The sequence below is a fragment of the Cetorhinus maximus genome, chromosome 24 (genome assembly GCF_964194155.1).
Source record: "Cetorhinus maximus chromosome 24, sCetMax3.hap1.1, whole genome shotgun sequence".
Taxonomy (NCBI): Eukaryota; Metazoa; Chordata; class Chondrichthyes; order Lamniformes; family Cetorhinidae; genus Cetorhinus; species Cetorhinus maximus.
In genome coordinates this window covers 52,593,455-52,621,310 of record NC_135902.1, presented here as the reverse complement: position 1 = coordinate 52,621,310, position 27,856 = coordinate 52,593,455, and the positions used below count along the sequence as shown (strand labels likewise).

The 27,856-nt window shown below is 45.2% G+C and overlaps 1 protein-coding gene across 1 annotated transcript in view; it reads left to right on the top strand.

Annotated features, from left to right (window-relative positions):
• The window catches only part of LOC144667617 (uncharacterized), a 100,601-nt gene that overhangs the window by 6,603 nt on the left and 66,142 nt on the right, over positions 1 to 27,856 (top strand). Inside the window, exons 4-11 of the mRNA XM_078529081.1 lie at positions 733 to 1,107; positions 8,843 to 9,076; positions 17,626 to 18,003; positions 21,683 to 22,362; positions 23,293 to 23,424; positions 23,694 to 23,891; positions 24,648 to 24,788; positions 27,085 to 27,345. Of these exons, the coding sequence (XP_078385207.1) occupies positions 733 to 1,107; positions 8,843 to 9,076; positions 17,626 to 18,003; positions 21,683 to 22,362; positions 23,293 to 23,424; positions 23,694 to 23,891; positions 24,648 to 24,788; positions 27,085 to 27,345 (2,399 nt within the window). The remainder of the gene's footprint in view (positions 1 to 732; positions 1,108 to 8,842; positions 9,077 to 17,625; positions 18,004 to 21,682; positions 22,363 to 23,292; positions 23,425 to 23,693; positions 23,892 to 24,647; positions 24,789 to 27,084; positions 27,346 to 27,856) is intronic.

The following is a 27,856-nucleotide window of genomic DNA, read 5'->3' as shown; positions in this document are numbered from 1 at the left end:
TTTCCAGCATTCTCTGATTGCAGATCAGGAAAACTAATTCAATCTCCAATTCCACACTGAGTTTGCCAGAGAGGGTTGATGGTCTACAGTTTGTCCATCTTTGGGTTAAGGAGGAAAATAGAGGCTAAGATTGCAATCCAGCAAATCTGATTGAAAGGCTATGTCAACATCAGGTGCGAACAGCACTAGCATTTGCTGTGATGCTTCTGAAGTGAACTGGTCTGCCAATATTCCCATTCGAGGTTGACATGCAGATGAGGAAAGGCTGCTGAAGCTATACCCCCATGAGGAGTCATTGTATTTGGGAAGAAAAAGAAATATCTTTTGAGCAAATAAAATGAGCAAAGTGCAGGACAAGGGAAATAAAAATGTCACGACACATTTACTATTAAAATGGAAACAATGACAAAGTTTGATATTTTCCTGTTTGTGTATAATGAGGAATCAGCTGGGCCATAGATAATGTTGGTTAAGGTTGCTTTTGGAGGTGGGAGCCTGAGGTGACCGGTCAGTTGAAGTGATGCGGTTTCTGCATTGAGAGGGGTGATAAAAGCCTGTGGTCAAGGAAGGATTGAGAAGGTTTGCCGGTCTGTGGAAATGGGCTGCATATGTTGTTTCTCCTTTTTTTTTTACTGTAAGACATTGATCTTCCGTACTCGGTCAATAAGAGTTGTTAAAATTGAGGTTTAAATTGGATGTTGCTTTCTGAAGAGAAATTGTTCTTTTACACAGTGGATAAGAAAGAGAAATTGAAAGATGAGCTGCTGGAGCTCCTCCATCCCTTCCGTGAAGGCATCTGTTTAAAAAAATTGCAAAAGGTTTATAAAAAAAAATACCAGAGGGATTTGGAAGCCTCGGACTATGAATTCCCGACGATGCAAGCCATGATGGCGTCAATGAGTGACGTTTTGTATCTAATACCCACCAAAAAGGGATTTACTGTCATCGCTAAGTTTCGAAAACCACCCAAAAAAAGCCCGAAAATTCCAAATACCTCTTTTGGTTTTTCCAAAGTTCGGTCTGCGATTCAGGGCAAAACCGACACTTGTTGCCAACCAGGAGTTACACTCTCGTCGCAGCCACCGTGTCCGAAACCCCAGCCAGCAGGTAATAAAATCTACTTTAAAATCTTCTGATGTATGAAACATTTTGTGAGTGAAAATAGCTTGTATTTGTACAGTACCTTATCACATCCTCAAGGTGTCCTAATGTGCTTCGCAACTAATGAATTGCTCTTAAAGTGAAGTTGCTGTTATTATCTAGGCAAAGCGCAGCGGTTAATTGATGGATTGCAGTATTCCACATGTGGCAAAGAGGTGATTGACCCGTTGATCCATTATTTGGTGATGCACATTGTGGGAGGAAAGTGAGGCCAGCAAAACTCCCTGCTCTCCTTTTGAGCAGTGGCACTGAATCCTTTACAATGCTGTTACAACGCTCCCTCCCCATCAGACCCCAGATTAATCGCCCGTGATTCCCCACATTGAGCTCTGCATTTAGCCATGTTGGTATCAGCAGTTGCTAAGTAAAAGCTGGGGACTTTGCAAAAAAGAGAGTCAAAGAGGGCATATAGCTGTAAGAAAGAGGAGACCAGCTGGTATTTTAACTTGTTCCATCTACAGGATCGATAATTCTTTTAAATGCTTGAATGTTAATTGTCCCCATTTCAGTTTGTTTGCAAACTGGGACAAATCTGTTACCTAATGGTAGACGCTTGGCATCTTTTACTGGAGGTCAAGAAAGGGACAGCATGTGGTACTGAATCTAATGGAGACCCAAGGAGCCAGGAAGTGGGTGGGATGAAAGATCTGGTGGAGGGGTGGCACACCCCTTGCCTTCTCACCCCCACTGGCATTTCACCAGGATGGCCCTCCTGCCCTTAGGCCAACTAAGAGCCAGTTAAGGGCCCCTTTCCATCGCTGCTGGTGTTTTATACTTCGCCACATGGAGAGACAGCCAGCTATTCCCTGGTGGCCTCCTTGTGAGCTTGGGGTGGAGGGTCCTGCTCAGCTCACAGAGGACCACAGGGCCCAAAATGGAGTGGGACACCATGAGTTGTTTCTGACAAACTTGTTATCAAGGAAGCCCTTGGAGGGCTCCAGCGCAAGACTACTCCTTTGATAGCAACATCCCTTCCCTCATGAACGATCCCCGCCCCCCCCTCGCTGGTTGAATAGTCCTGGAAAGCCCAACCCCTAACTGGGTTCAGGGGCCACCTCCATCGTTGCTGGTCTTGCCTGGTTGTAGCCCTGGCAGTGGTCATCACGCATGGTAGCACTGCTGGCTCATGGAGTGAGGCCTCAAAAGGACAGAAGCCCTGAGTGCAGGCTGTAAATTGCCTGGAGGTGCACATAAAGTCAGCTGGGACTCCCATAACTGGCAGAGGCAGGGTTAACCCTGACCCTCCAGCTGGCTGGTGGACAGCAAAGCCCCTGCCACACTGTGAAATCCAGGCCAGTATCCCACAGCCGGGTAATGTTATTGGAAACCAGAGGTGCTTTGAGAAATCAGCCTCCTTAAAGGTTGTCAGTGTAGATGGTTCACTGAGTGAGGGCACAGCACAGACTCAGGATTTACCAGCTTCACTCCGCAGCCTAGACTGAGTTACATAAATTTACATCACAGGCCTAACAGGTCAATGCCGGCATTTATACATCACACGAGCCTCCTCCCACACTACTTCACCTAATGTGACTATTTTATATTTATAATCCCCTAGCTTTGGGTTCCCCAGAAGTAGAAAAAACATTGGGCGGAATCTTGTGCTCCCCCCTGGAGGCAGGTTTGGTGCCGGGGGTCAGGAGTGGGGGGTCTTTTGATCAGGTGGGAGGGTGAAGGGTGGGGACTCACCATCTTCCCTCCTCCATCCCGCTTAAGTCCATAGTTGGAGGGCCTGTGGATGGCCTTCCTGCCCCACCACTAATTGAGGCCCTTAAGTGGGCAGTTAATGCCACCTTAAAGGCCTCTTCGTGCTGCTGCTGGTATCAGCCCAGTGGAAGGGTAGCTTGGCTGCCCAGGGAACTTGATGAGCAAACCCTGGCATCTTTGTTGTGGCTCCTGTTGTGTGTGGGGGATCCTTTGTTCGAAGGCCCTGTGCCTAATCCAGGGACCTAGCATTGGTGAGGGGGCGGGGGAATGTGGGCTGCTGAGAGGCATCCCCTTGCCCTTGCTGCCAAACCCCCCCCCCCCCCCCGCCCTCCTTCCACCATCGCTCACCCTGTGCCTGGATCCTTCCGTGATCAAGGCTTCGGGCAGATGTAGTACCAGCTGCAGCCACCACCTTCCCAGCAGCGCTGCAGAGCCCAGAAGAGCCACCAGCCTCTGATTGGCCAGCAGCTCTTGGTGGGTGGGACTTCTGCCCCTGGGGTCCTTGATCCTAGGGGGGGTTGGGGGGAGGCAGGGTGTTTGGGGGGGGTGGAGCGCAGGGGGCGAGGGGGTTTGGGGGTGTGGGGTGCCGGGGGGAGGCCCGCAAAATTCTGGCCTGTCAAGTGCCTGAGCGGCCTGAGGTGCACAGGCCCTTCCCGAAAAGAGACATCATGGGGCCCTTGCCGGCAGCCTGACCCCCCCCGGCCGGTTGCCTTCGAAAGATTCCACCCCTTAACTCTCCACAGATGCTGCCGGACCTGCTGAGTTTTTCCAGCGTTTTATGTTTTCATTTTGATCTACCACTGGATGCCAAAATAGCATTTAATAAATATTGTGCATAGTTTGCAAAAATACCCTAGTTAATTCCCTACAGTGTTGCACTTGAGTAGGGATTAAGCTTAGCCTTCAGATCAAGCAGGGCTAGGGGCCGAGAGACACATCAAGTAAGGTATGCAGACATAATTTAAGTTTTAAGTTCCTTTTTTGAAGTTCTGTCCTTCTATTTTCCAATTATAAATTCCTCTCTTCATATTCAGAATAGAAATCCCTTTTGTTAGCAAATTGTGATGTAATCCACAAGAGAGAGTATAACAAGCTTGCATATTCTGCCCATAATGTGGACTTTAACAGGGCTTTATAATTGATAAAGTTAAGAGGAAGTGTGCGCAGATGTAAAATGATTAGTACATTAAATAGATGTGTGGATATAAAGGACCGATCATAACTGCAACAGTTTTGACTGCTTCGGTCTAATACTGAGCTATTTGAACATTTTATGCAACATTCAAACTAGACTCTGGATTCAGAATAAATTTAGAACTGAAGTGTTGGAATTTTTGTACAAGAAAGTCATTGATGCTTTCCCTGTCCAGGTCCAAATGGCAATATCTGGCTTAAGAGACATTGTTCTCGAGACGTGAGCAATGCTGTCAAGTACATGATTACAATCCATCCCTTGATGCTCTGAAAAGGTAATAGTGGGCCTTCTTTTTGAACAGTTGCAGTCTGTATGGTGATACTGCTCCCACAGGGATGTTAGGTCTGGAATCTCAGGATATTTACCCAGTGACAATGAAGAAAGAGCAATGTATGTCAAAGTCAGAATCGTGTGTGACTTGGAGGGAAATCTGAGGGCGATGGTGTTCCTTCAACATTACTGATCTTGTACTTCTCAGTGGGGAGGAAGTAGTCTTAGTGAGTTGCTGCAGCCCACTGTAGGTGGTACGTAATACAACGCTAGCCCACTGATGATGGAGGAGGGTGGATGTTGAGACTAGTGGCAAGGGTGCAGATCAAGAAAACTGCCCTGCCCTCATTTCAGCGAGTGATGAAGATATCATCATCCTCCTGACTTGACACTTGGAGATGATTGAGAGACTTTGAGGAGTCAGGAGATGAGTGTTGGAGAGAGCTTAATCTCTGCCCTGCTCTTGTAGCCACTGCACTAATCTTTGGTCTTGATCAAGATGTTGATGGTGGAGGAAAAACAGAAAATGCTAGAAGTACTCAGCTCACTTAAGGACCTCATTCCACTGCTACTATGATTAACCCTGTGGCGAGAAAGAGAAGCAAACTCTGGTGTGTTTGCCACAGGCCCCCAGTGTGGGGTCCATTGTTCAAAGACAGTCTGCACGGTCAAGGGACCTGCCACAAAGTGGGGGTGAGGTTGGGGCCTGCTTAGAGCCACCCCCTGCCCTTGCTGTCAATCCCCCTACATCTCCTCCCATGACCACCTTCCTGCCATTACACACCTGGGCCTAGACCCCTCCTTGATCCGAAGCCTTGGGTGGGTGTAGTGCTGGCAGCAGACACCACCTCCCCTGATGGCGCTGCTGAGTACAGAAGAGCTGCTGGCCTCCAATTGGCCGATAACCTTGGTGGGCGGGACCTCTGCCCCAGGGTCCTTGTTCCTGGGGGAAGTGGCGCAAGGTGTGATGAGCCTTCCCAGAAAGAGGCGACAATGTCGAGTTAGCGTCTGAAACCCTTGATTCTGCCCGTAAGGCACCGTCTGTGGAGAGGACCCTGAGTTAATGTTTCAGATCAATAATCATCATCAGAACTAAGGAAAGATAAAAATGTAATAAGTTCTGAGCAAGTGAAAGCGGGGAGAAAGAGCAAAAGGAAAGGCCTGTGACAGGGTGTAAGGCAGGAGAGAGTAAATGATGGGTTTTGTGGTGGGTAAAGTAAAGAAACAAAAGATGTGTCTAGATGAGGTGTGAATGGCGGGATGGTAGCCGTCCAAATGCAAAGTGAAGGAATAAACGAGAAACCAAATCAGCCAAAAAAAAACATTAAACAAGATGAAGGCATAAAACTGTTGAACCCAGAAGGGTGTAAAGTTCCAAGTTGGAAGATGAGGGGTTGTCCCTGTAACTTGCCTTCAGCTCCATTGGAACATTGTAACAGGCCATGGACAGAAAGGTCAGAGTGAACGCAAGATGGAGAGTTGGAAGGACAAGCAACAGGAGGCTGAGGGTGGGTCATGCTTGCAGACTGAACTGAGGTGTTCCACTAAGAGGTCACCCAATCTTCATTTGGTGTTCCCAGTGTGGGGCAGACCACATGAGCAGTGAATACAGTCTACTAAACAAAAAAGTATAAGAAAATCGCTGTTTCATTTCCAGCATTTTCTGTTTTTATTTCAGCTTTCTGGTGTCTGCAGTATTGTGCTTTTCTGTTGATGGTGGGGGGGGTCTTGGCCAGGCGGAGGTGTTTGACTCTTGCTGGTTGAAAATGGCAATTGTTTGATGTTTATGTGGCATGAATTTTAACTGCCATTTGTCAGCCCAAACCTAGATGTTGTCCAATTCCTGCTATAATGTAGCATAAACCACTTCATTATCAGAGGAGTTATGTTTAGAGCTGAACACTGTGGAATCTCTGGTTTTGCCCCCGGTCTTATGGCAGAAGAGTAGGTATTGACCTAGCGGCCAAGGACACTTCACTGAGGAACTTATGAAGCGATATCCTAGGTCTGAGCTGATTATCCTCCTCCAAAAAAGGACCAACTTCCTTTTGTTGAGTATGACCCCAGCTGCTAAGAGTGCTCTCTCTCTCTCAGACCCTCATTCATCTCAGTTTTGGTGCGGCTCCATGTTTGGTTAAAAGATGCCCTGATATAGGGCAGCTATCCTTGCCTCTCCTGAAGTTCTTAGCATCCGTGTCTAAAATTGAGGCCGATGTTAACGGAGTTTGTCAGAACCAAACTGAGCGTCGGTGAGTGGTGGTTATTGATGGCCATACCGATTGATTCCTCCAATCGCTTTGTAGATGATTGGGAGGAGGCTGGTGGGGCCCAAGTTATATTTATCCTGTTTTCTTTTTGCGAATAGAATATACCATGAGTAATCTTAAGGGGAGATGGTGGCGCAATGGAATGCCAGCGTAACCCAGGCTAATACTCTGGGAATATGGGTTCAAATCCCACAGCAGCAGCAGCTTTATTTATTTATTTATTTTTAAAAAATATGGAATTGAAAGCTAGCGCAGTAATGATTACCACGAAAATATCACTCGAACCCTCTGGTTCACTAATGTCCTTTTGGGAAGGAAATCTGCCATCCTTACCTGGTCTGGCCCACATGTGACTCCAGGCCCACAGCAATGAGGTTGACTCTTAATGAAATGGCCAAGCAAACCACTCCGTTCAAGGGCAGTGAGGGATGGGCAATGTTGTGGGAGATTTCAGTCACCACTCTGGTGTCCAGAGAGAGCTGGCTTATTCAATCATGTAAGGGAGAGTCCTTCTCCCAGACTCCATGGTTACGGCAGCCATGTTTGTACACCCCTCCAAGAGGAAGCTATGCATCATGAGACCGAGCTTCAGCGGACATGTTATTCCTGTAAACCCAATTAATCTTTACCCAACTAATGGCCACATGAGAATTTCAACACTACTTCAGGCAACGAATGCTCGCTTTGCCAGGGATGCCCACATCCCATGAAAGAATAAAAATAAATTCCAGATTATTGGGTGAATGCCGGTGTTTTATTTGTACTGAATGGCTTTGCTGGGAGGTGGCTAGGAGGGGATTGAAGATGATTGTTTGAACTGTCAGTGGATAGGGCAATGTCCAGGCATAAATATCCAGAAAAGCAGTGACCTCTCTACAATGATATTAGGGACAGCAGACCATATATTTCCAGCCTTTTTGTTAGCTTATTGTGATAGGAGCAGATTGTTATAGTTTAGTCAGAAGGTGAAAGGTTCCAGTCACTGTTGGAATGATGCATGTTTTTAGATGTCATGTGGAGAGACAAAGTAATGGTCACACACCTGGTCAATGGAATACATTTGAACTTGTTCAGCCCTGGCTGTAGATTAACTTGGGCTTTGTGTTCTGATGTAGTCCCTGCAGGTGTGGAGCTGTCAAAGTTAGGCGATTGGCATGGTTGAATTGTTTTGGCTACGTTGATCTAACCTGTATGGTGTATGACTTCTGTGGTTGCTATACTTTTATAGAGATTCAACTTTATTGTAGGGTAATCCTTTGTGCTTGTGGGCCAAACTTTATACATGTTTGGAATGACTGTTATGAAGAGATGTTAATGTGTCTAATGTTTTGGAAATTATTTTTTAAAATAGAATTCTAGTGGGGGTCTGTGTCTAGGTGTGTGTGTGTCTGTGTGTCTTGGATTAAAGCCAGCTGGTCTGGGTGCTTTGATGTGTAGTAGTTTTGAGATGTTAATTGGGAGAACAGTAAGGTAAAGTGTCTGCATTTGAATAAACTATTTAAGACTGTGGGTAAAATCTTGCACCTAGCTGGAAGAAGCCAACAATGTGTTTATTTTTTCAGCTTACTAATAAAATTGGTGCTATGAAAGGGGGTTTTATTGTTAAAAGAGCAGAAGTTCATAAGACCTAGTGACACAATGGAAAATTTACATTCAAAGGGAAAGCTAGCTATATAAAGAAAGGAGTTTGTGTGCGTAAGTGAGAGGCATTTAAGACCTAACCAGCCTGTATGCCTCCAACCAACTTGCAAAGGGACATCATTTGGAATTCGTACGGTCAAATGTGCTATGCCTGGTGTCTATTTAAAGTCTATGGGTTACTGTTGCCTTAGTGGAGATTCACCTGGGGGTGATTAATTTGGGGATTTGTTAAAAAGTTGTTATAGTAGTAATTTGTAGCCATGTGTGTGTGTTTAATTTGTTGGGAAATTGATAAATGTTTAATTTAGTTTTATATAAAAACTGAGACTTGGTGGTCTTATTCTGACTGAATTCAAAGTCTGCATCTCAAAATTACAAATTGCAAAAATGGGTTATGACAGTTGTTTCAAGTTTCCCTCTGGGATTTGAACAAATCGGCCTTGACCACCGGCTACGCCATAACACCGTTTGCAAACATAGGTGAGACAGGGATGAGATCTCCACAACTTCAATTAACGTAGATTATTAAGTGTAGCTTTATAGTCCTGTTCCTCACTCTACACGTGATCGAAGGGTTTTAACGATCTGTGTCTTTCGCCAGGTCCTGACATATCGGTGTTTCAGGAGGAAATTTCAAATCTGGTTAAAGACAAGCCAAATGGCATTCCAGTGCGAAGAATAAAGAAAGTGTACAAGAAGGTCTATCAGCGGTCCTTGAACCTGGAAAGCTATGGATTTAAATCTATTCAGCACGCACTTCGTCTAATGAAGCACAGGGTATTCGTTCAACACACAGGAATGCATAGCCTTGTTTTTGAGACTGAGTTTACAGCAGGTATGGCTTCACATGTGGAAGAAAGAACTTTGCCTTCTTACTAAATTTAAAGGGATCTTTATAATAGTGGCCTGAAGATTAAAAAGAAATGAATGATAAAAATGTAGAGCATCTATTCTCTCTTTCTTTCCCCCTGGGTGCTGCACCTAGCTGAAAATGGAAATAGGTGCTGATGTTGCCAATTTTATTCAGCGGCAGAATGGAATTGGGCTTTTGTTTAATAGGGCCAGGGTCTTGCAAAACATAAATCAGTCCTTTTGTGCGGTATAATTGGGGTGAAGATTTGTGTCTCATTTCTTCTCCCAGCATTCCATGCCCTTGCCATGAGCATTGCTGCTTCCTGTTGTGTTAATTTAGTGAGTTATCAAGCGGTGTCCAGTGTGTCAAATCGTGAGACAACTCACGAGAGAACCCTGATTTGTTAGAAGCAACACTATATTTATTCAAGCGTGTAGGCTGCTCAGGACACCACACACGGTTCCTAGTCTAGCCTAACACCCTGAACAGAGAATCCAGCGTCGTTTACACCCCTCATAACAGGAAATTCATACCATATAAGGTTCGTACATCAAGAAACCACAGTTATGTCATTGTTAGCACAATCAAAGGAAGATTGCAGTAATACAATTACAGGCAGATGGTACATTTCACAATAAGACAGGAAACAGCTTAACGACAACTATGTTAGATAAAGATTACATAAATTGCCACATCAGCAAATTTAATCAGGGCACCATTGTTTCGTCTAGCACATAACATTAAACCATAAGACAGAGGAGCAAAAATTAGACCATTCGGCCCATCGAGTCTGCTCTGCCATTCAATCATGGCTGATAAGTTTCTCAACCCCATTCTCCCGTCTTCTCCCCGTAACCTTTGATCCCCTTACCAATCAAGAACCTATCTATCTCGGTCTTAAATACACTCAATGACCTGGCCTCCACAGCCTTCTGTGGCAATGAATTCCATAGATTCACCACTCTCTGGCTAAAGAAGTTTCTCCTCATCTCTGTTCTAAAAGGTCTTCCCTTTACTCTGAGGCTGTGCCCTCGGGTCCTAGTCTCTCCTACTAATGGAAACATCTTCCCCACGTCCACTCTATCCAGGCCTTTCAGTATTCTGTAAGTTTCAATCAGATCCCCCCTCATCCTTCTAAACTCCATCGAGTATAGACCCAGAGTCCTCAAACGTTCCTCATATGTTAAGCCTTTCATTCCTGGGATCGTTCTCGTGAACCTCCTCTGGACCCTGTCCAGGGCCAGCACATCCTTCCTGAGATACGGGGCCCAAAATTGCTCACAATATTCTAAATGTGGTCTGACCAGAGCCTTATAAAACCTCAGCAGCACATCCCTGCTTTTATATTCTAGTCCTCTTGAAATAAATGCCAACATTGCATTTGCCTTCCTAACTACCAACTCAACCTGCAAGTTAACCTTAAGAGAATCCTGGCCTAGGACTCCCAAGTCCCTTTGCACTCCAGATTTCTGAATTCTCTCCCCATTTGGAAAATAGTCTATGCCTCTATTCTTCCTACCAAAGTGCATGACCTCACACTTCCCCATATTGTATTCCATCTGCCACTTCTTTGCCCATTCTCCTAACCTGTCTAAATCCTTCTGCAGCCTCCCCGCCTCCTCAATACTACCTGTCCCTCCACCTATCTTTGTATCATCTGCAAACTTAGCCAGGATGCCCTCAGTTCCTTCATCTAGATCATTAATGTATAAAGTGAAAAGTTGTGGTCCCAACACTGACCCTTGTGGAACTCCACTAGTCACCGGCTGCCATCCTGAGAAGGACCCCCTTATCCCCACTCTCTGCCTCCTGCCAGACAGCCAATCTTCTATCCATGCTAGTACCTTGCCTCCAACACCATGGGCTCTTATCTTACTAAGCAGCCTCCTGTGTGGCACCTTGTCAAAGGCCTTCTGGAAGTCCAAGTAGATAACATCCATTGGCTCTCCTTTGTCTAACCTACTCGTTACCTCCTCAAAGAATTCTAACAGATTTGTCAGGCATGACCTCCCCTTGATGAAACCATGCTGACTTTGCCCTATTTTACCATGCACTTTCAAGTATTATAATATAAAATATAACAGGAATCAGTTGTAACCACAAACTTTTCAAAGATACTCCGCTTGATTAGTTTTACACTGCTTGGTTAGTTTACATCATTCCTTACTGCAATATAATCACTTTTAGACCATTTAACCCATTGGACAATTTAGCTGACTAAAGCTTTATTCCACAAGCCGCACCTCCTTCATAGCAACGCAGAATGATGTAGCGCAGGAGGCCATTCAGCCCATCGTGCCTGTGTTGACTGTTTGAACTATCCGGTTAGTCTCATTTCCCTGCCCTTTCCCCTTAGCCCTGCAATTTTCCCCCTTTGAGGTATTTAGCCAATTCCCTTTTGAAAGTTACTTTTGAATCTGCTTCCATCATCCTGTCAGGCAGCGCGTTCCAGTTAATAACAACTTACCGTGCAAACCATTTTTTTCTCGTGATGCCTTAAGTTCTTTTTTTCAATTACCTTAAACCTGTGCCCTCTAACTACCAACCTTTTGGCCACTGACAGATAATAATTTCTTACCTATTAAAACCCATCGTGATTTTGAGCCAAATCTCCTCTTGCCTTTCCCTCCTCCCCAGGACAATAATTCCCAGTTTCTCCGTGTGGAAGGGAACTGCTCCTTGGTTTGCTCCAAAACACATTGGAAGCTTCAGTGTTGAAGCTGAGATGTAGTAACAGGGTGTATCAGAAGACATAAGGTCTCAGTTTGTTTACAGCTATCTTTCACAAAAAATGGAACAACAACTTGTATTTATATAGCGCCTTTAACTGAGTAAAACAGCACCGGGAGGAGGGGTGTTATCAAATGAAATTTGACGCTGAGCTACATAGGGAAATATATGTGATCAGAAGCTTGGTTAAAATCGGTAGGTTTGAAGAAGCATCTTAAGGGAGGAGTGAGAGATGGAGAGTTTCCGGGACAGAATTCCAGAGCCGAGAACCTAGTCAGCCAAAAGTACAGCTGCCCACCTCCCCCAACCCCCACCACCCACCCCCGTAGGGGCGATTTTAAATCGGGGTGCACTAGAGTGGAGTTCTCGAGGTGTTGGGGCTGGAGGAGGTTACAGAGAAAGGGAGGGGCAAGAGCGTGGAGGGATTTGAACGCAAGGATGAGACTTTTACAATCGAGGCGTTGCCGCACCAGGTCAGTGATCACAGCAGGATGGCGGGCGAATGGGATTTCGTGATGGACAGCAGTTTTGGGTGAGCTGAGGTTTATGGAGGGGGGGGAAGAGGTGAGGCTGACCAGAAAAGCATTGGAATAGTTAAGGCCGGACATGGCAGAAAAACACAGATGAAGGTTCCAGCAACAGACGAGCTGAGACAGGACAAAGCTTGCGAATGTGGAAGTCTTGGTGATGCAGAGGTTATGGGGCTGGAAACTCAGGACTATGACGCTGAGTGTTGGAATGTAGTTTAAATTCTTGCCAAGCAATCAATGTGTGAGGCTTTGTGGGCTCTGGACTTTTTAACATGCAGCCTTATAATAACTTTGATTGTTATGCATGTTTTAACCAACTTTAGAACTTTGGACTTTAGAATTTTAGAATTTTGGGATTAGAAAGCAGTGAGATTGAGCATAGTTTCTACAAGATTCTGAGTGATCAAAGGTGAGGATTGGCACATCTGCATATTTTTGGGTGCATTGCTAAATAAAATCATGGATAAGCTCATCGGGAGTGCTCAATTCTGCCTACACATCTTAGTAACTAAATGTGACCAGCCTTATCTGTTTGTCTTGGGAGCAGTGTCATGTGATTTTGAGGAATTTATAACGTCAGTCTTGTAGGCTCCACTCCGAGCCCAAAGGGAAATTGAAAATGAAAATAAAGTGGGAAATCTACTGACTCATTGCACAGGTCTAAAAACAAATCAGATCCACAGTCTTTGTTTCAAGTGAATTCAGTATTTTACTGTTCGGGAGGAATTTAAGAAATACAGTTATGTAACAAAATACCCATCTAGATCTGAATTCGAGGTTGCGCTGATCTTCATATCAATTAATGTGGGCTTCGCTGGCTGGGCCAGCATTTATTGCCCATCCCTAGTTGCCCTTGAGAAGGTCATGGTCGATGCTGTAAACCCAGGAAATGTATAGTGTGGGCATTACTAAACAAGTACTTTAATTTTGGGATAAGCCCACTTAGCTGCTTATCTTTGTGGTAGACTTTTGTATTCTCCCCGAGTACATGAACCTTCCCACAGTACCTAAAAATAGTACCAAGCTATTTAACCACAGATATGAACATTAAATGATATATGTAAATTAGCTGGAGGCACAGTGGTAATAATACTGAACGCCTAATTCAGGAACCTGGTCCTTTGATCTGGAAAAACAAGTTCAAATTCCACCTTGGCTGTGGAGAGATTTAAATTTAATTAAGTAAACGTGGAATAAAAAGTTAGTACCAATAATGATGGAACTAGTGGATTTTCCTTAAAAAAAACCCAATGTGATTCACTGAAGTCATTTAAGGAAGGAAATCTGCCTTTCTTAGCGAGTCTGTGCGATGAAAGCGCAGTTTGTAATGAAGGACCACCACCTTCTCAAAGGTAATATTGGATGGGAAATAAATGCTGGACTTACCAGTAACATCCACGTTCTGTGAATGGGTTTTTTTTTTAAAAATGTATCAGCCTTATTTTAAATTTCCACCCCAACTGTGACAATTTATAACTTGAAGAAGCCACTTACATGTATATCTTAACATTTTCATAATAAGTGTCTCTGTCTGTATAAATACAAGGCCAGTATAAATTAGGATATAAATTGTTTTGGCAAAAAAGAGCCCTGGTATTGTGTTTGTTGTAATGTCTTCACTTCACATTTTCCTTTCCATTCCTGATTCCTGGTCAGTTTCAGTTTCGTTTCATCATCACACCCTGATGCTTCTCATTGGGTGAGAGGTCTGTAGCTGTTGCAGCACAAGGGAAGAGACGTACAGTTCAGTGTTTTTAAAGGGAGGAAACAGTGAGAGCTGGTTACTGGATGTCTGCTATTTCAGCTCAGGGCTGCTGAGTACAGTAATTTTTTCTGACTGAATTTGTGCTTCAGTGTATGGTAAGCCAGAACTAGCTTTTATAGTAAGCACTGTACTCCTTGTGATTTGAATAAGACAGTGTTGTCTTGGTGATTTTAGTAAATATTATTCTCTTGGTAATTTTGGTAAACACTGTGTTCTTTTAGATTATTGTGGTCATGCTTTTCGGGTGGTATTAATATTTAGGCTTTTCTCTGGTGGTCCAGTGAACAGATTACATTGCCGGAGATTTGTGGTTGTAGCATTGAAAGACTATTTTGTCTTTGATCGAAATTACTGCACAGGATATTTCTATATCGGCCGTGGAAAAGGAAGGGTTTCTGTGTGTTCTGTCCTGCTGTGGATCACGATTCTGTTTGTCAGCCCCGTGCGCAGAGTGGGTGCCAGGTAACCCTGTTCTCCAGAGTTCAGCCAGCGCACCTCGAGAACCAGCTGCTAGAAGTTGTGTGAGAGTAGGCTCAGGAATGACTTCATAATTTTCCTTTCAGTCCTTTCCTGTGGGAATTCCTGATCACCTTACAGTGGCACTGCTCTGTGATGTTACCACTGAGATCGAGCACTCGTTGTGTGAACCAGTGCTGTCACCGCTGATTCTAGTACAGAGCTTTCTGCCTTTTGCCAAAGGAGTTTTGATGAACCTTCACAGTTAACTGTTGGAAGAACCTAGCAATATATAAAGCACATTTAAAAGTTGTTTCTTAGTTGATTGAACATAGAATCGAGAAGCATTGTTTAATTCGGCACATATCTCTAATTCCCTATTATAAGAAGTGAGGATTATATTTTTTGACAAGAGCTGAGAATGACCAGGGTGCTCAGAGCTACGGATTGCAAATAATGAGTTACAGCAACAAAGGGATTGCAATAGTTTATTTACAGAACGTATAACTAGGATGACTTAGAGGATGGGCAGTTATTTAAGAGTTCAGATATATTGTGATGTGATTTTTCCAATCATATATATGTATATTTTCACAGTGCCTGTATCCTTCTTGAACAGCCTCGCAAAATCTTTGAGATTAAGTTTGTATTTCTTTATAAAAGCAAATTTCCTGTTGGTCTTGTTTTGGGTGATTCATCTGTTTTGGAACATGGATGTTGTGCCAAGATGGTTAGAGTTACTGACTTGCTGAAGATTTGTTAGGACCGGTTGGGCAATGTCCGGAATATCGTGGGGTCTGAGGTTCTCGTCGGACTGACCAGGGAGCCCCAAGGTCCTGGAAAACCGGGTCAGATCCTCGAACCTGTTGTGAGAGAGGATCTGGGAGAATTGGAGAGGGAAATCATGGAAGGAATTCAGGGATTGGCTGAGGGGAAGTCTGATGAATGAGTACTTGGATCTAGCAGTGGTGAGTTGTGGCGGGTAGGGGGGAGGTGACAGGTTTGGGCCCAGTTTGGTGACCGTGGGTTTCTGGGATCTCTCTGACAGTATTGAAGTGAAAATTGGTCTCGCAGTCCTGTTGGGGGAAAGAGGATCCGGGAAAATGTGGGTGGTTAGTGTCTCTTCAGGCTATTGGGCAACTGCCTTTCCCATCATCCCTTTGGCGCTTACCACACCTCCCCTTGACTCAGAGAACCCTCTCGATATTTCCCTGTCCTGTGACGTTTAAGAACTTTTCTGCCAGGTACAGTAGCGCAGTGGCTATAAATTCAGGAAACTGGGCATAAGTTCAAATCCCACCATTTTGCAATTGGGGAAGTTAAATTCAGTTACTTAAATAAATCTGGAATAAAAAACCGGTATCAGTGATGGTGAACGTGGGCTGGATTTTGGTGCCATGTTCCCCTTCTGAAAAACCATTTTTTTTTAATGTAACCATCACCATGAGTGTTAATCACACGTGTAAATAAGCAGTTTATAATAGAACACGGCATTTGTTTTTCTTTTAGTGAAACCAATTAAACTAAATTAGGAAAAATGAGGGAAACACGGCACTTGCTAACTTTACTTGTCTCAAATTAATCTATTAATAATGCAATGGGTTCGCAGGTCAGGAAAGGATCGACAAACTGGTTCTCATTTCTCTTGGAAAAAGGGCTGAGGAATGACTCAATAGAGGAATTTATAATTATGAGAGCTTTTGATAGAGTGAATTTGGAGAGAATTTGTTTCCTCTTGTGACGTAGAACTTACCTAAAGGTCATCAAGATAGTCACCAAGAAACCCAATAGTGAATTCCAAAGAAACCTCTTCACCCAGAGAGTGGTTGAAGCAAATAGCATAGATGCTTTTAAGGGACATCTGGACGAGCGCATGAGGGGGAAGGTAATAGATGGTTATGATGGTAGATTTAGATGAAGAGAGATGAAAGAAGGCCCAAGTGCAGCATAAACATCGACATGGACTGGTTGGGCCAAATGGCCCGTTTCTGTGCCAAATACCCTACATAATCAGGGAGAAAATGGAGATTGAATTTTTAAGCCGTTTACGAAACGCAAAGCAACCCTTGACTTTTCAGGGATGTCGCGGCACACTGCCCAGCTCCTGTTGTTGTACACGTTGCAAACTTGGAACTTTCTCATACTGCGGATACTCAATGTATATAACTGTGGTCGAGTGTTCCCTAATTATTGAAGTAGAAATGTCCATTGCAAGCTCACACTTATAAAACTGGCTGAGGCCATGGACTCAGAATGTCATTAAGGTATTAAAAGGCAATACATCATTTTCTGGCAAAATATATAATTTCTTGGACTTTTAAAAACTTGTTTAAACATCTTATTTTGGACATGAAAGTTTTGGTTAATGGGTGGCGGAGGGGGTAAAGCTCTTTTTTTTTGAGCGATTTAATCGGCTCTTTAACGAAGTGTGACAGACACGTGTTTACATATGGCTTTCCCATTGTAAATGTTGATATGAAGGATAGCGACTTGTGTGCTTATATGTATGAGAATATACAGGTATTCAAAATGCCCTATTTGGGCAAATCCAATCTGGTGTAAGCAGTGTTTGAGCAAAACACATGGAATGTTGTTATTTCCCTATTTCAAGCTGTTGCTATCTCATGACTGCAGTGCTTTGGTGGACGATGTGCCAGACAATACGCCCTTAGTAAACAGAAACAGAAACACCTGGAAAAACTCAGCAGGTCTGGCAGCATCGGCGGAGAAGAGCACAGCTGACATTGGGTCACGAGGACTCGGAACATCGACTGTGCTGTCCTCCGCCGATGCTGCCAGACCTGCTGAGTTTTTCCAGGTGGTTCTGTTCCTGCTTTTGTTTTGGATTTCCAGCGTCCGCAGTTTTTTTGTTTTTAATACATCCTTGGTTACTGCTGGTCACCTCTCTCCAGTCTACACTGATCCCTTGGAACTGGCCGTTAGGAGATGTGTAAGATTAGTGCAAATGGTTTTTCAGGATTTCTCATACAATTTTTTACATGAAAGGGGCTATAAACTTGTATAAAATTAACCGTGTTGTGTTTCTCTAGTCAAATTGATGGAGAAAGTCCGTGGTGAGATACTGGACCTCTTCTTACTTGAGCCTGATGGAATTCCTGAAAAGAAATTAGCTGAACTCTACAGCAAGAAATATCGGCAAAACCTAGTAACAAAATGTTATGGGTTCAGCTCCATAAAAGACCTGATCAAATCCATGAAGGATGTGCTGGTTATGGTCCCCTTGCCAGGAGGAAGCTTTTATATCAAACCAAAGTCCACCAAAGCCAGTGGAACAGCGAAATCAGGAGAGCACAAAGTTCAAGGGTCGACGCCAGCGTCTGCTCCCTCTGCGCCTGTACAGAGAATGGAATTTGTGAATAAAAACTCTACAAGTCTTTTCCAATTTCCATTTGCTCCACAGCCACAAGGTACTTCAGTTTTTAAATCGCTCATATAGATTTCAAATTTTCCTGTGTGAAACAGGAATAATAAGCAGTTTGTCATTGTGGTGAAGTGAGGTACTCTGTCTCTTTCTGTGTGTCCTGTGTATTGACTCTTCCTGTGCGTGTGTGCCCTGTGTATCGACGCTGTCCTCACTCTCTCTCACACACCCTCACATCTCCACCTGGCTTCATTCGATCCACAGGACACACACACACACACACACACACAGGGGCAGAGTCAATACACAGGACACACACGCACACAGGCACATTCAATACACAGGACACACATGCACAGAGGCACAGTCAATACACAGGACACATGCACAGGGGCAGAGTCAATACACAGGACACACACACACCGGGGCAGAGTCAATACACAGGACACATGCACAGAGGCACAGTCAATACACAGGACACACATGCACAGGCAATACACAGGAGACACGCACACAGGCACAGTCAATATACAGAGCACACAAACGCACACAGGCACAGTCAATATACAGGGCACACAAACGCACACAGGCACAGTCAATATACAGGGCACACAGGCACAGTCAATACACAGGCACGGTCAATACACAGGACACACAGGCACAGTCAATACACAGGACACACAGGCACAGTCAATACACAGGACACACAGGCACAGTCAATACACAGGACACACAGGCACAGTCAATACACAGGCACGGTCAATACACAGGACACACAGGCACAGTCAATACACAGGACACACAGGCAGAGTCAATATACAGGGCACACAGGCACAGTCAATACACAGGACACACAGGCACAGTCAATACACAGGACACACAGGCACAGTCAATACACGGGACACACACAGGCACAGTCAATACACAGGACACACACAGGCACAGTCAATACACAGGACACACACACAGGCACAGTCAATACACAGGACACACACACAGGCACAGTCAATACACAGGACACACACACAGGCACAGTGTCAATACACAGGACACACACACGTACAGGGGCAGAGTCAATACACAGGACACACACGCACAGGGGCAGAGTCAATACACAGGACACACACACGCACTGGAGCAGAGTCAATACACAGGACACATAGGCACAGTCAATACACAGGACACCCATACACAGGACACCCATACACAGGCACAGTCAATGCACAGGACACCCATACACAGGCACAGTCAATACACAGGACACCCACACACAGGCACAGTCAATACGCGGGCACAGTCAATACGCGGGCAGTCAATACGCAGGCACAGTCAATACGCAGGCCGCGTACTCACGAGCAGTCAATACACAGGGCACACAAGTGCAGTCAGTACACAGGGCACGCACACACGGGCAGTCAATACACAGGACACACGCACACAAGTGCAGTCAGTACACAGGACGCGCACACACAGGCAGTCAATACACAGGACACACACGCACACAGGCGCATTCAGTACACAGGACGCACACAGGCGCAGTCAGTACACAGGACACACACGCACACAGGCGCAGTCAGTACACAGGACACACACGCACACAGGCGCAGTCAGTACACAGGACACACATGCACACAGGCGCAGTCAGTACACAGGACACACACGCACACAGGTGCAGTCAGTACACAGGACACACGCACACAGGCGCAGTCAGTACACAGGACACACACGCACACAGGCGCAGTCAGTACACAGGACACACACACGCACACAGGTGCAGTCAGTACACAGGACACACACACACAGGTGCAGTCAGTACACAGGACACACGCACACACACGGGCAGTCAGTACACAGGACACACACGGGCAGTCAATACACAGGACACACGGGCCATCGATACGCAGGACACACACACAGGCACAGTCAGTACGCAGGACACACACAGGCGCAGTCAGTACGCAGGACACACACACAGGCGCAGTCAGTACGCAGGACACACACACAGGCGCAGTCAGTACGCAGGACACACACACACGGGCAGTCAATACACAGGACACACACACACACATGGGCAGTCAATACACAGGACACACACACAGGCACATTCAATACACGGGACACGGACACACACACACACACACGCGCGGGCAGTCAGTGCACGGGACACACACACACACACACACACACACGGGCAGGGTACCTCACTTTACCACAGTCATTGTGGAGGTGAAGCCAGATTTTCCTTCCATAAAACCACGTTGCCTCTACCTAACCACAGTCATTTTTCAGGTGTCCTGTTACCATGTCCTTAACATGCTCTACATAGACCCCCTCCCAGTCTTCACCTAACCCCATCAATGTATTCTTCACTTCTTTCTCCCTTATGGAGATCACCCTGTGGCCTTTTATTTTTCAAGAGAGGAAGAGAACCAGCCTGTCAATCCTTTCCTGATATGTGTACCCATGCATTCTTATGCACTTATCTACTTTCCCTTAAATGCATCCATGCTATTTTACCTCAACTAGTCCTTGTGGAAGCAAGTTCCACATTCTCACTGCTCTCTGGGTCAGGAGGTTTCCCCTGAATTCCCTGTTGGATTTACTAGGACTAGATCACACTTGAGCCTCTGTGGTGCCGTGGGTTGTCTCCCTGCCTCTCAGCCAGAATCTCCATCAGGATTGCCCCTCAGCCTTCTCTTTTCTAGAAAAAAGAGCCCCAGCCTGTCGATATAACCTCTCAGTTCTGGCATTATTCGAGTAAATCCCCATCCTCCTTTAACCTTTTTTAAACACAGAGACCAGGGCTACTGGGAAAAGGGCAGGGGAATGGGACTAGCTAACTTGCTCTTGCAGCGAGCTAGCACAGATGGGTGGAATGGCCTTCCTCCTGCGCTGTAATCGTTCTAGAATTCTATTCTACGAGAACAAGGCTGATCGATCGAGGAGGTTCGATGCAAGTTAGGACGTGGGCGGCAGAGTTTTGGATGTCCTCAAGTATACGGAGGGTAGAGTGAGGGAGGCCGGTTGGAAGGGTGTTAGAGTAGAGGCAATAAGGACCTGCATGAGGGGCCAGCATCAGATCAACTGAAAAACAATCCTGAAATTCACCCTTCTTGAAAAGAACATGATTTTAACCAATTCTGTCCACCTTTTACTGTTTTGTCTTTGCGAGAAATCAATGTCATGTGAACACATATTAACTTTATTGAACCAGGTAATAATTCTGAGCTCAGCATGGTCTAATGTCCCAAAATCTTTTAAGATTTTTACTTATTGGACCTATTGGGTAGCAGTTTTTAAGAAACTTTTCTGTACATTTAGGCTGTTGAATGATGATAGCATCAATGAATATGGACCGGTGCGGCTAATGTACAATGTGTTCTCAAACCTTTTGGATCTGTGACACGTGGTTGAAAGCGGGGGTCAGAGTCGACAAGAGCGTTTATGTCTTGTTTCATCTTCTGATTTGTCCTCTTTCCTTCAGGAGAGTTATTTTTCTGCTTTGCCACCCCTTCCTTTAGCCTGACTCTCCATCCTTCTCTCCATCCTTTCCCTGAATATTGTTTGTTTACTGTTGTTCATTTATATATGAAAAAAAAGCAGCGTTAATTTGTAAGCGTCTTTGGGTGAAAGTTGAGCCCAATATTATGATGGTTAAAGAACTGCAGGGAAATATGCCAGACAAAGGCTAATGTTTCTTTCCTCCCCCCCCCCTCATTCTTCAGCTCCTGCTGCAATGTCTGGGCAGAATATGGCACCAAATGGTGGATTCGCCTGTCTCCCTCCATTAATGCCTTTGCCATTCACCTTTGGGTCCGGACAACCGGCGCCGCAAGTAACATTTGGTTGCACGGACCGGCAAACAGCCTCACCGGCGTTGTCGACAGCATCTTCGGAGGATGGCTCCGAGAAAGGTGGAGCCTGGGCGACATTGAGAAGTTGCCAAAAGAAGGAGGAAACGTCCGAGAAAAACCCCGTGCCGGTGCCCATTTTCGCTCTCCCTGCAGCGTGGGAGGTAAGCAGCACACAGCCAGGCGCACCGTGCGCTCTTGATCAAAGTACCACGGCTTCAGTGAGGCCAGAGCAGCGGCCGGCTTCCCCTGCCCTGCCAGCCGTCTCTGCAGATGACTTTCCTGAGTTGGACGTGCAAATGTCCAAAAAAAATCTGAAGAAGCTGAAAGAGAAAGAACTGGAGATGAGGAGGTCAAAGGACCGATTCCCCCAACATTACTTCCCACGCGTAAGGGAGGAACATAGTTCTGTCATGCAGATGGTGGATACGTTCGTCCCAGATTTCCTGGCCCACCATAGAAACGTGCGCATCAGTTTGGGAGAAGTGAACCAGCAGATTGACGAGTTTATCCGTGCTCTTGCGACTGAAGGAGAACACGTCACTGAAGCAAAGGTATGTAAGAATGAAAAGAAAGGATTCTTGCAAACATAAATTTGACTTGTGGTAGTGAGAAGAGCAATTTTTTTATAGACACACACACATATATGAACATAAGATATGTGAATAGGAGTAGGGTCATGTGGATCCTCGAACCTACTCTGTCACTCAGTAAGATTATAGCTGAACTTTTACACCAGCGCTTCATTTCGGCACTAACCCCATATCTCTTGTCTCCTTTAGTGCCCAAAAATCTCATTGCCCTTGGTCATGGATATACTCATTGGCTGAGCAATCCTCATGGGTAGAGAATTCCTCAGAATACAAATGCCTCTCTCACATACCAGTGTTAACACTGCATTACCAGAGGAGTGTACCAGGAAAAGTACTGGCAGTACTTTGGGATAGAGAAACTACTCGAGTACTATTGATGGGTTTTGTCCCTGTTTGTACATATATTATCTATGCTGTTTCCCTTCCCCACTTCTCAGATCTGCCTTAATCCACTGTTCAGACGTCACTGTGTGGGTTAAAGCAAACGTAGACTTTGAGGAATCTTCTCAGACAACCTATCTGCTGAGATGAGCTGCTGTGGACAAGAGATTTATTATGTGACCATGTGTGTTTACATCCTGCTGACAGTACTGAGTGCAAGTTTTAAAACAAAATAAGCATTGACAAAAATACATTTTGATGCATGTACAGATGTATATTTATTAAATCTTTTGAGATAAGGTATAAGCAAAGGGTGGGCATTTTTTTTCCCAGCAGCTAGAAACTGAATGTTACAACCCCAGCTCACTGCAACTAAAAGTCTGTGTTCTCCCCTTCCTCTCTTTCTGTCTCTCCCTTTTCTTTTCCTTTCTCTCTTTCTGTCTCTCTTATCGTGCTCTCTGCCCTCCTTGCGGTCTGTGGTCTAACTCTCTGTCTCTCTCTTTTATGCAGGTGTTGAGTAGAGTTTGCAAACACTTCAGAATACAAAACCTGAGAGACGTTGGCATCTGGCAACCTGGCAAAGATCTGCCTGCGATTCAAGAACTTCGCCGAACACAGCGAGAAATCACCATTTTTATAGAGGTTAGTGAACATTATTGGTGGACGGAGGGGGCTTTTCTGGACTGGAGCTCCAGCAGGCTGGGATTTCTGCTCACCCCACCCTCTCCTTTCCCCCAGCGCTGACCGAGATAGGAACTGACCAAACTTTATCGGCCGTGGCCTTTTGTTTTTAGCTGTGATGTTGCTTCTCCCTTTTAAATCGACCCCTGTGCTTTTCTTCTGCCCTAACATGTGACAAGATACCTTTTTGCAATGAAGCAAAGTAATGCTTTCTAATTCCATGTTTTCAGGCTTTTGAAAGTATCCGGTGTGTCTGCACTCTCTACGAGCTGAACCAGTGCTTGGCTGCGCTGAAGAACAAGCAAAACTTTGAAGACCTGAAGCTTGGCCCTTTATGCAAACAACCGCTTGTGCACAGGTTGTTCAAAGTGCCCCAGTCGCTGAAGGATGAGGATATATTTGAAATTGAGACTGTGGATATTTTACAGGTACAGTGTGTAGCATGTTTAATCAGTATAAAAGTGCATGATGTCTGCGTGAGTGAGGGTTCTGTTTATTCAGAGGCTAGCTTCATTCACCTAGAGCTGAATAAATAAAGCTTTCTCTCTCAGTAAAATAATGCTTTCTTACAACTTGCAAAACGTGTAAACTTTTTTTTTTAAAGACTGGTCAGGTGAATTCTGATGCTGATGGTTACCGTAGAAGCTGGGCAAAGGTTTGCTGTGGTGGGGTGAGGTTTTTAGTAAGGTCTTCCTAAGCCTGTGAACTCTCGATTCTGTCATCCTGGGCCATGCGTTGCTTTGTCACTGAGAGAGCAGAGGGTTAGTTTGCTTACAGACTCTCCCTCCGTCGCTGTTACCTTTTCTGGCTACACCACTTCACCTCGCGGGTGCTTATCCATGTTGCTCCCTTCCTTCCTCCAACAGCCAATTTGCTTTTGAACAGGGAAACATGCAGGGACCACCCATGTTCCTCTGGTTGAGGTCAGCTGACTCTGCTCAGATCAGGGACTGTGTGGTGTGTAAGGATTTAAATTGCTGCTCTCTGCCCATGTCCGTTATCTCTCAGAGCTCCCTGTTACCACCTGCTTGAAGAGTTAGGGACTGTGGTAGAGTTAAAAGCTACAATATAAAAGTTGAGAATGTCTTGCGTTGGATTGTTCCTTTCTGTTTATATTCTTTATTTCCCTTTTCACTGTCATCACAAATATTTGCAGACATTCATGGTTTACTTTTGCCCTCCAGAGTCTCCAGCAATATAAAAAAGGCAGGAGAGCACAAAAAATAGATTTGGCTGATTTCATACAATACCTAGCAGATCAATATCACTGTGACTCACCGTACGAGCTTGGAATCAGGATTACCAGCATCGGACTTCTCATATCCGTAAGTAGCCTTTATTTTACTTTGATAATTTATTACTGGTTGAAATGAAAACATCTATTTGGCCCTCCTTTTTGTCCCTCATGTTGAAGATGCAGATTCCTATTTGGGACACAGTCCTGGAGGTGCTCCTGGCCCTTGCTAACAGCTAAAATTGCTGCTCTGCGCCTGTGAGTTGTTATCCAAACTGCTCCGTGAAATGCTGCCTTTTCAATCCATGGGAGACAAAACCTTTCTCCTTGATTCACAAACCTATCCGAATTTTTGAGTTGAGCATTCTATTCAGCAATTGCGCAAAGTTACCGGGCAGACGATGTAGAACGTTTTGGGTAATGGCCCTTCTCAGAACCAGATAGAATAATGCAGCACAGAAACAGGCCTTTTGGCCCCAACTATCTGTCCTGGTGTTTATATACTGCACATGATTCTCCTCCCATTCCATCTGTCTCATCTCTGCCTTTCAGCATATCTTTCTCTTCCCTGTTCTCTCACGACATACCTGTCTGAGTTCTTTTTGAAAGCATCTTCGCTATCTGCCTCAGTCACTTCCTGTGGTAGTGAGTTCCACTATCTAACCACTCCCAGTAAATAAATGTCTCCTTATTTCCCTATTGGGTTTATTTATTTGTATTTGTGGCCCTTAGCTTTGGATTCTTCCAAAAATGGAGAAACCCTCCCCAATCCATTAGTAGAGTTGGTCCCTAAGCCTTCACTTTTCTTTTGTTGATTTGTGTATGGGATGTGGATGCTGCTGGGTAGGCCAGTGTTTATGACCCATCCCTAACTGTCCTTGAGACTTGGGTGGCTTGTGTCAAACCACATTACTGTGGACCTGGAGTCACATGTAGGCCAGACAAGGTAAGGATGCCAGATTTCCTTAGTGAGTCAGATTTTTTTGATTGTTTTTATGACAATTAGGGTCGTCATTAATTCCAGATTTTTATTGAATTCAAATTTCACCGTCTGCCGTGGTGGGATTCGAACCCAGGTCCCCGGAGTATTACCCTGGGTCTCTGGATTACTAGTCCAGTGACAGTACCACTACGCCATTGCCTCCCCCGTTTAATCTTTCCTGAGTTCTGACAAAGGCTCAAAACGTTAAGCTGTTTTCTTTTCTCTCTCTCCAGTTGCTAGAGGATCTGCTGTGTATTTCCAACCTTCTCTGCTCCTATTTTAGTCTCTAGGAGGGTCTAAGGTTAAGGTGCCTGTCAGCTCCCCCTTTGGGAAAGAATGACGGTTAGTGAAAGGAGACTTGAGAAGGAAGCGAAAACAAAACACCAGTCTGCTTCTGTCCTCTAGCAGCGTAACCACCATCATTGGACGAATGCTCTCTTCATTCTGATATTGCACTTATTTAAAAGTTGTGCAGGAGATTTTAATGACCGCTGGTGCAGAATTTTGCCCTTGGCGGGCGGGGGTGGTTGGGAAGCCGAGCGCCGTCCATGTCCGGCACCGGACTGCGATTTCACACTGGCGGGCCAATAAAGACCCACCTCCCCCAGTGTCAGACCCGAGCGGACAACGCTCAGCGCAGTCTGTGTGCGGGAGGTGGGGGGGGAAGAGGGCGAGTGTAAACCTTGTGCCTACCCGCGAGTGAGCATTAGGTTGGAACCATTAGGTTGGACGGGCAGTGAAAAATTTAGTTTAATTGATTGTTTAATGGCCTTAACTGGCCTTTTTTAATTGTCGGCGGGCGCACTGCCGACTCTGGCGCACGCCCGCCGATGGAACGATCGTGTGACTGTGTGTTGACGTCGGCGCGCTCGGCCGACATTGATGTGCATCATTTCACTCTCGAGCGGGTCAGGCACACGCCCACCGAGCGGAAACCTCTCCCCTGAAGTCGAATTCCTGGTTAGTACAATGGTGGTAAAATTCGGATTTTTGCAGCTGATGCCACTTTGTACAGCACTTTACTGCCAACTTGGTCTGGTTTTAAACAACCTATTATCCCTCTCTCTGCCTGTCTATATGTCTATTTGTTTGGTAGGCAGTTTTTTTTTACCTTTTCATATTGCACTTTATTCACCTCTTAACAATAAAGTTACTCACTGCATAAATCTAGAAATTACTGCTGCAGACGAGTTGGCTATAACATCCCTGTAGAAGGAGAGAAAATAGGGATGGTTTCCTTGTTGCTGATAGCAGAACTGGGATCTGTGCAAAGTCAGTATCTGCACTGTCAGCTGGAGGATGGTTTGTTGCTGTGAGAGATGGGAGGCGAAGGGAGGAAGAGGTCATTGAAAGTGAAGAAAAGGAATTAATAAATTGTTTCTTGTGTTGAAACTTTGTGGACTAGACACTGACAAAGACTTTGTGCACTGAACGGGCCACTGTGGAGAAGGCAAGAAATCGGATCCAGAAGGAAATGGAGGAGGAAGTGAGCAATCGACTGAACAAAGTTAAGAGAACTGTGATGGACCCCGCTAGTGGACCACAGCACTATTCTACCAGTGGGTCTCTGGTTCTCCGGAAGCAGTATTCCTCTATGACTGCAGCAGATGCGGTCTTTCAGGTGTTCGTCAATGCACGAGGGGTTTTCAGTGAGAAAATGACAAAGGTAGGTAATTGTGTTTTTAAACCAAGGCCAAAATCTTGACTGTATGAAATAATAACATTATAATGGTCGGCCTTCATTGGATTTTTCAAGAATCTCACTGGGGAGGAAGTGAGAGAAGTGGATTGCATGTGGGTTGGCTGTACGATTGCTAAGAATCTTCGGGTTGCTTTGCCAGGTCTCCCTGGTACCCTGACTTTGTAGGTAGAGCAGAAGCAGTGAATAATAGTCACCTTAGGGACTGACATCAGCTGCCTTTCGTGTTTCTTGCAGACGTCCTTATTTTCAAAACAGTCATTGTATGTACTGTTTAGATAAAAACAGTTCAGTAAATGGGAGGCTTTTTACCCAGCGCCTTTAGCTGCACTGACACCTTTCTGTCCTGTGTTTCCATCCTGGAGAGAGAGACTGGTTTCTCTGTGGCTGTGCATTAGGGTAAGAAGCTTCGCCTTCACGAAAGCACGAGGCCCTGCTGTCGGCCTGCGCTGGGCTAGCCAGCAGAGAATTCTGGGAC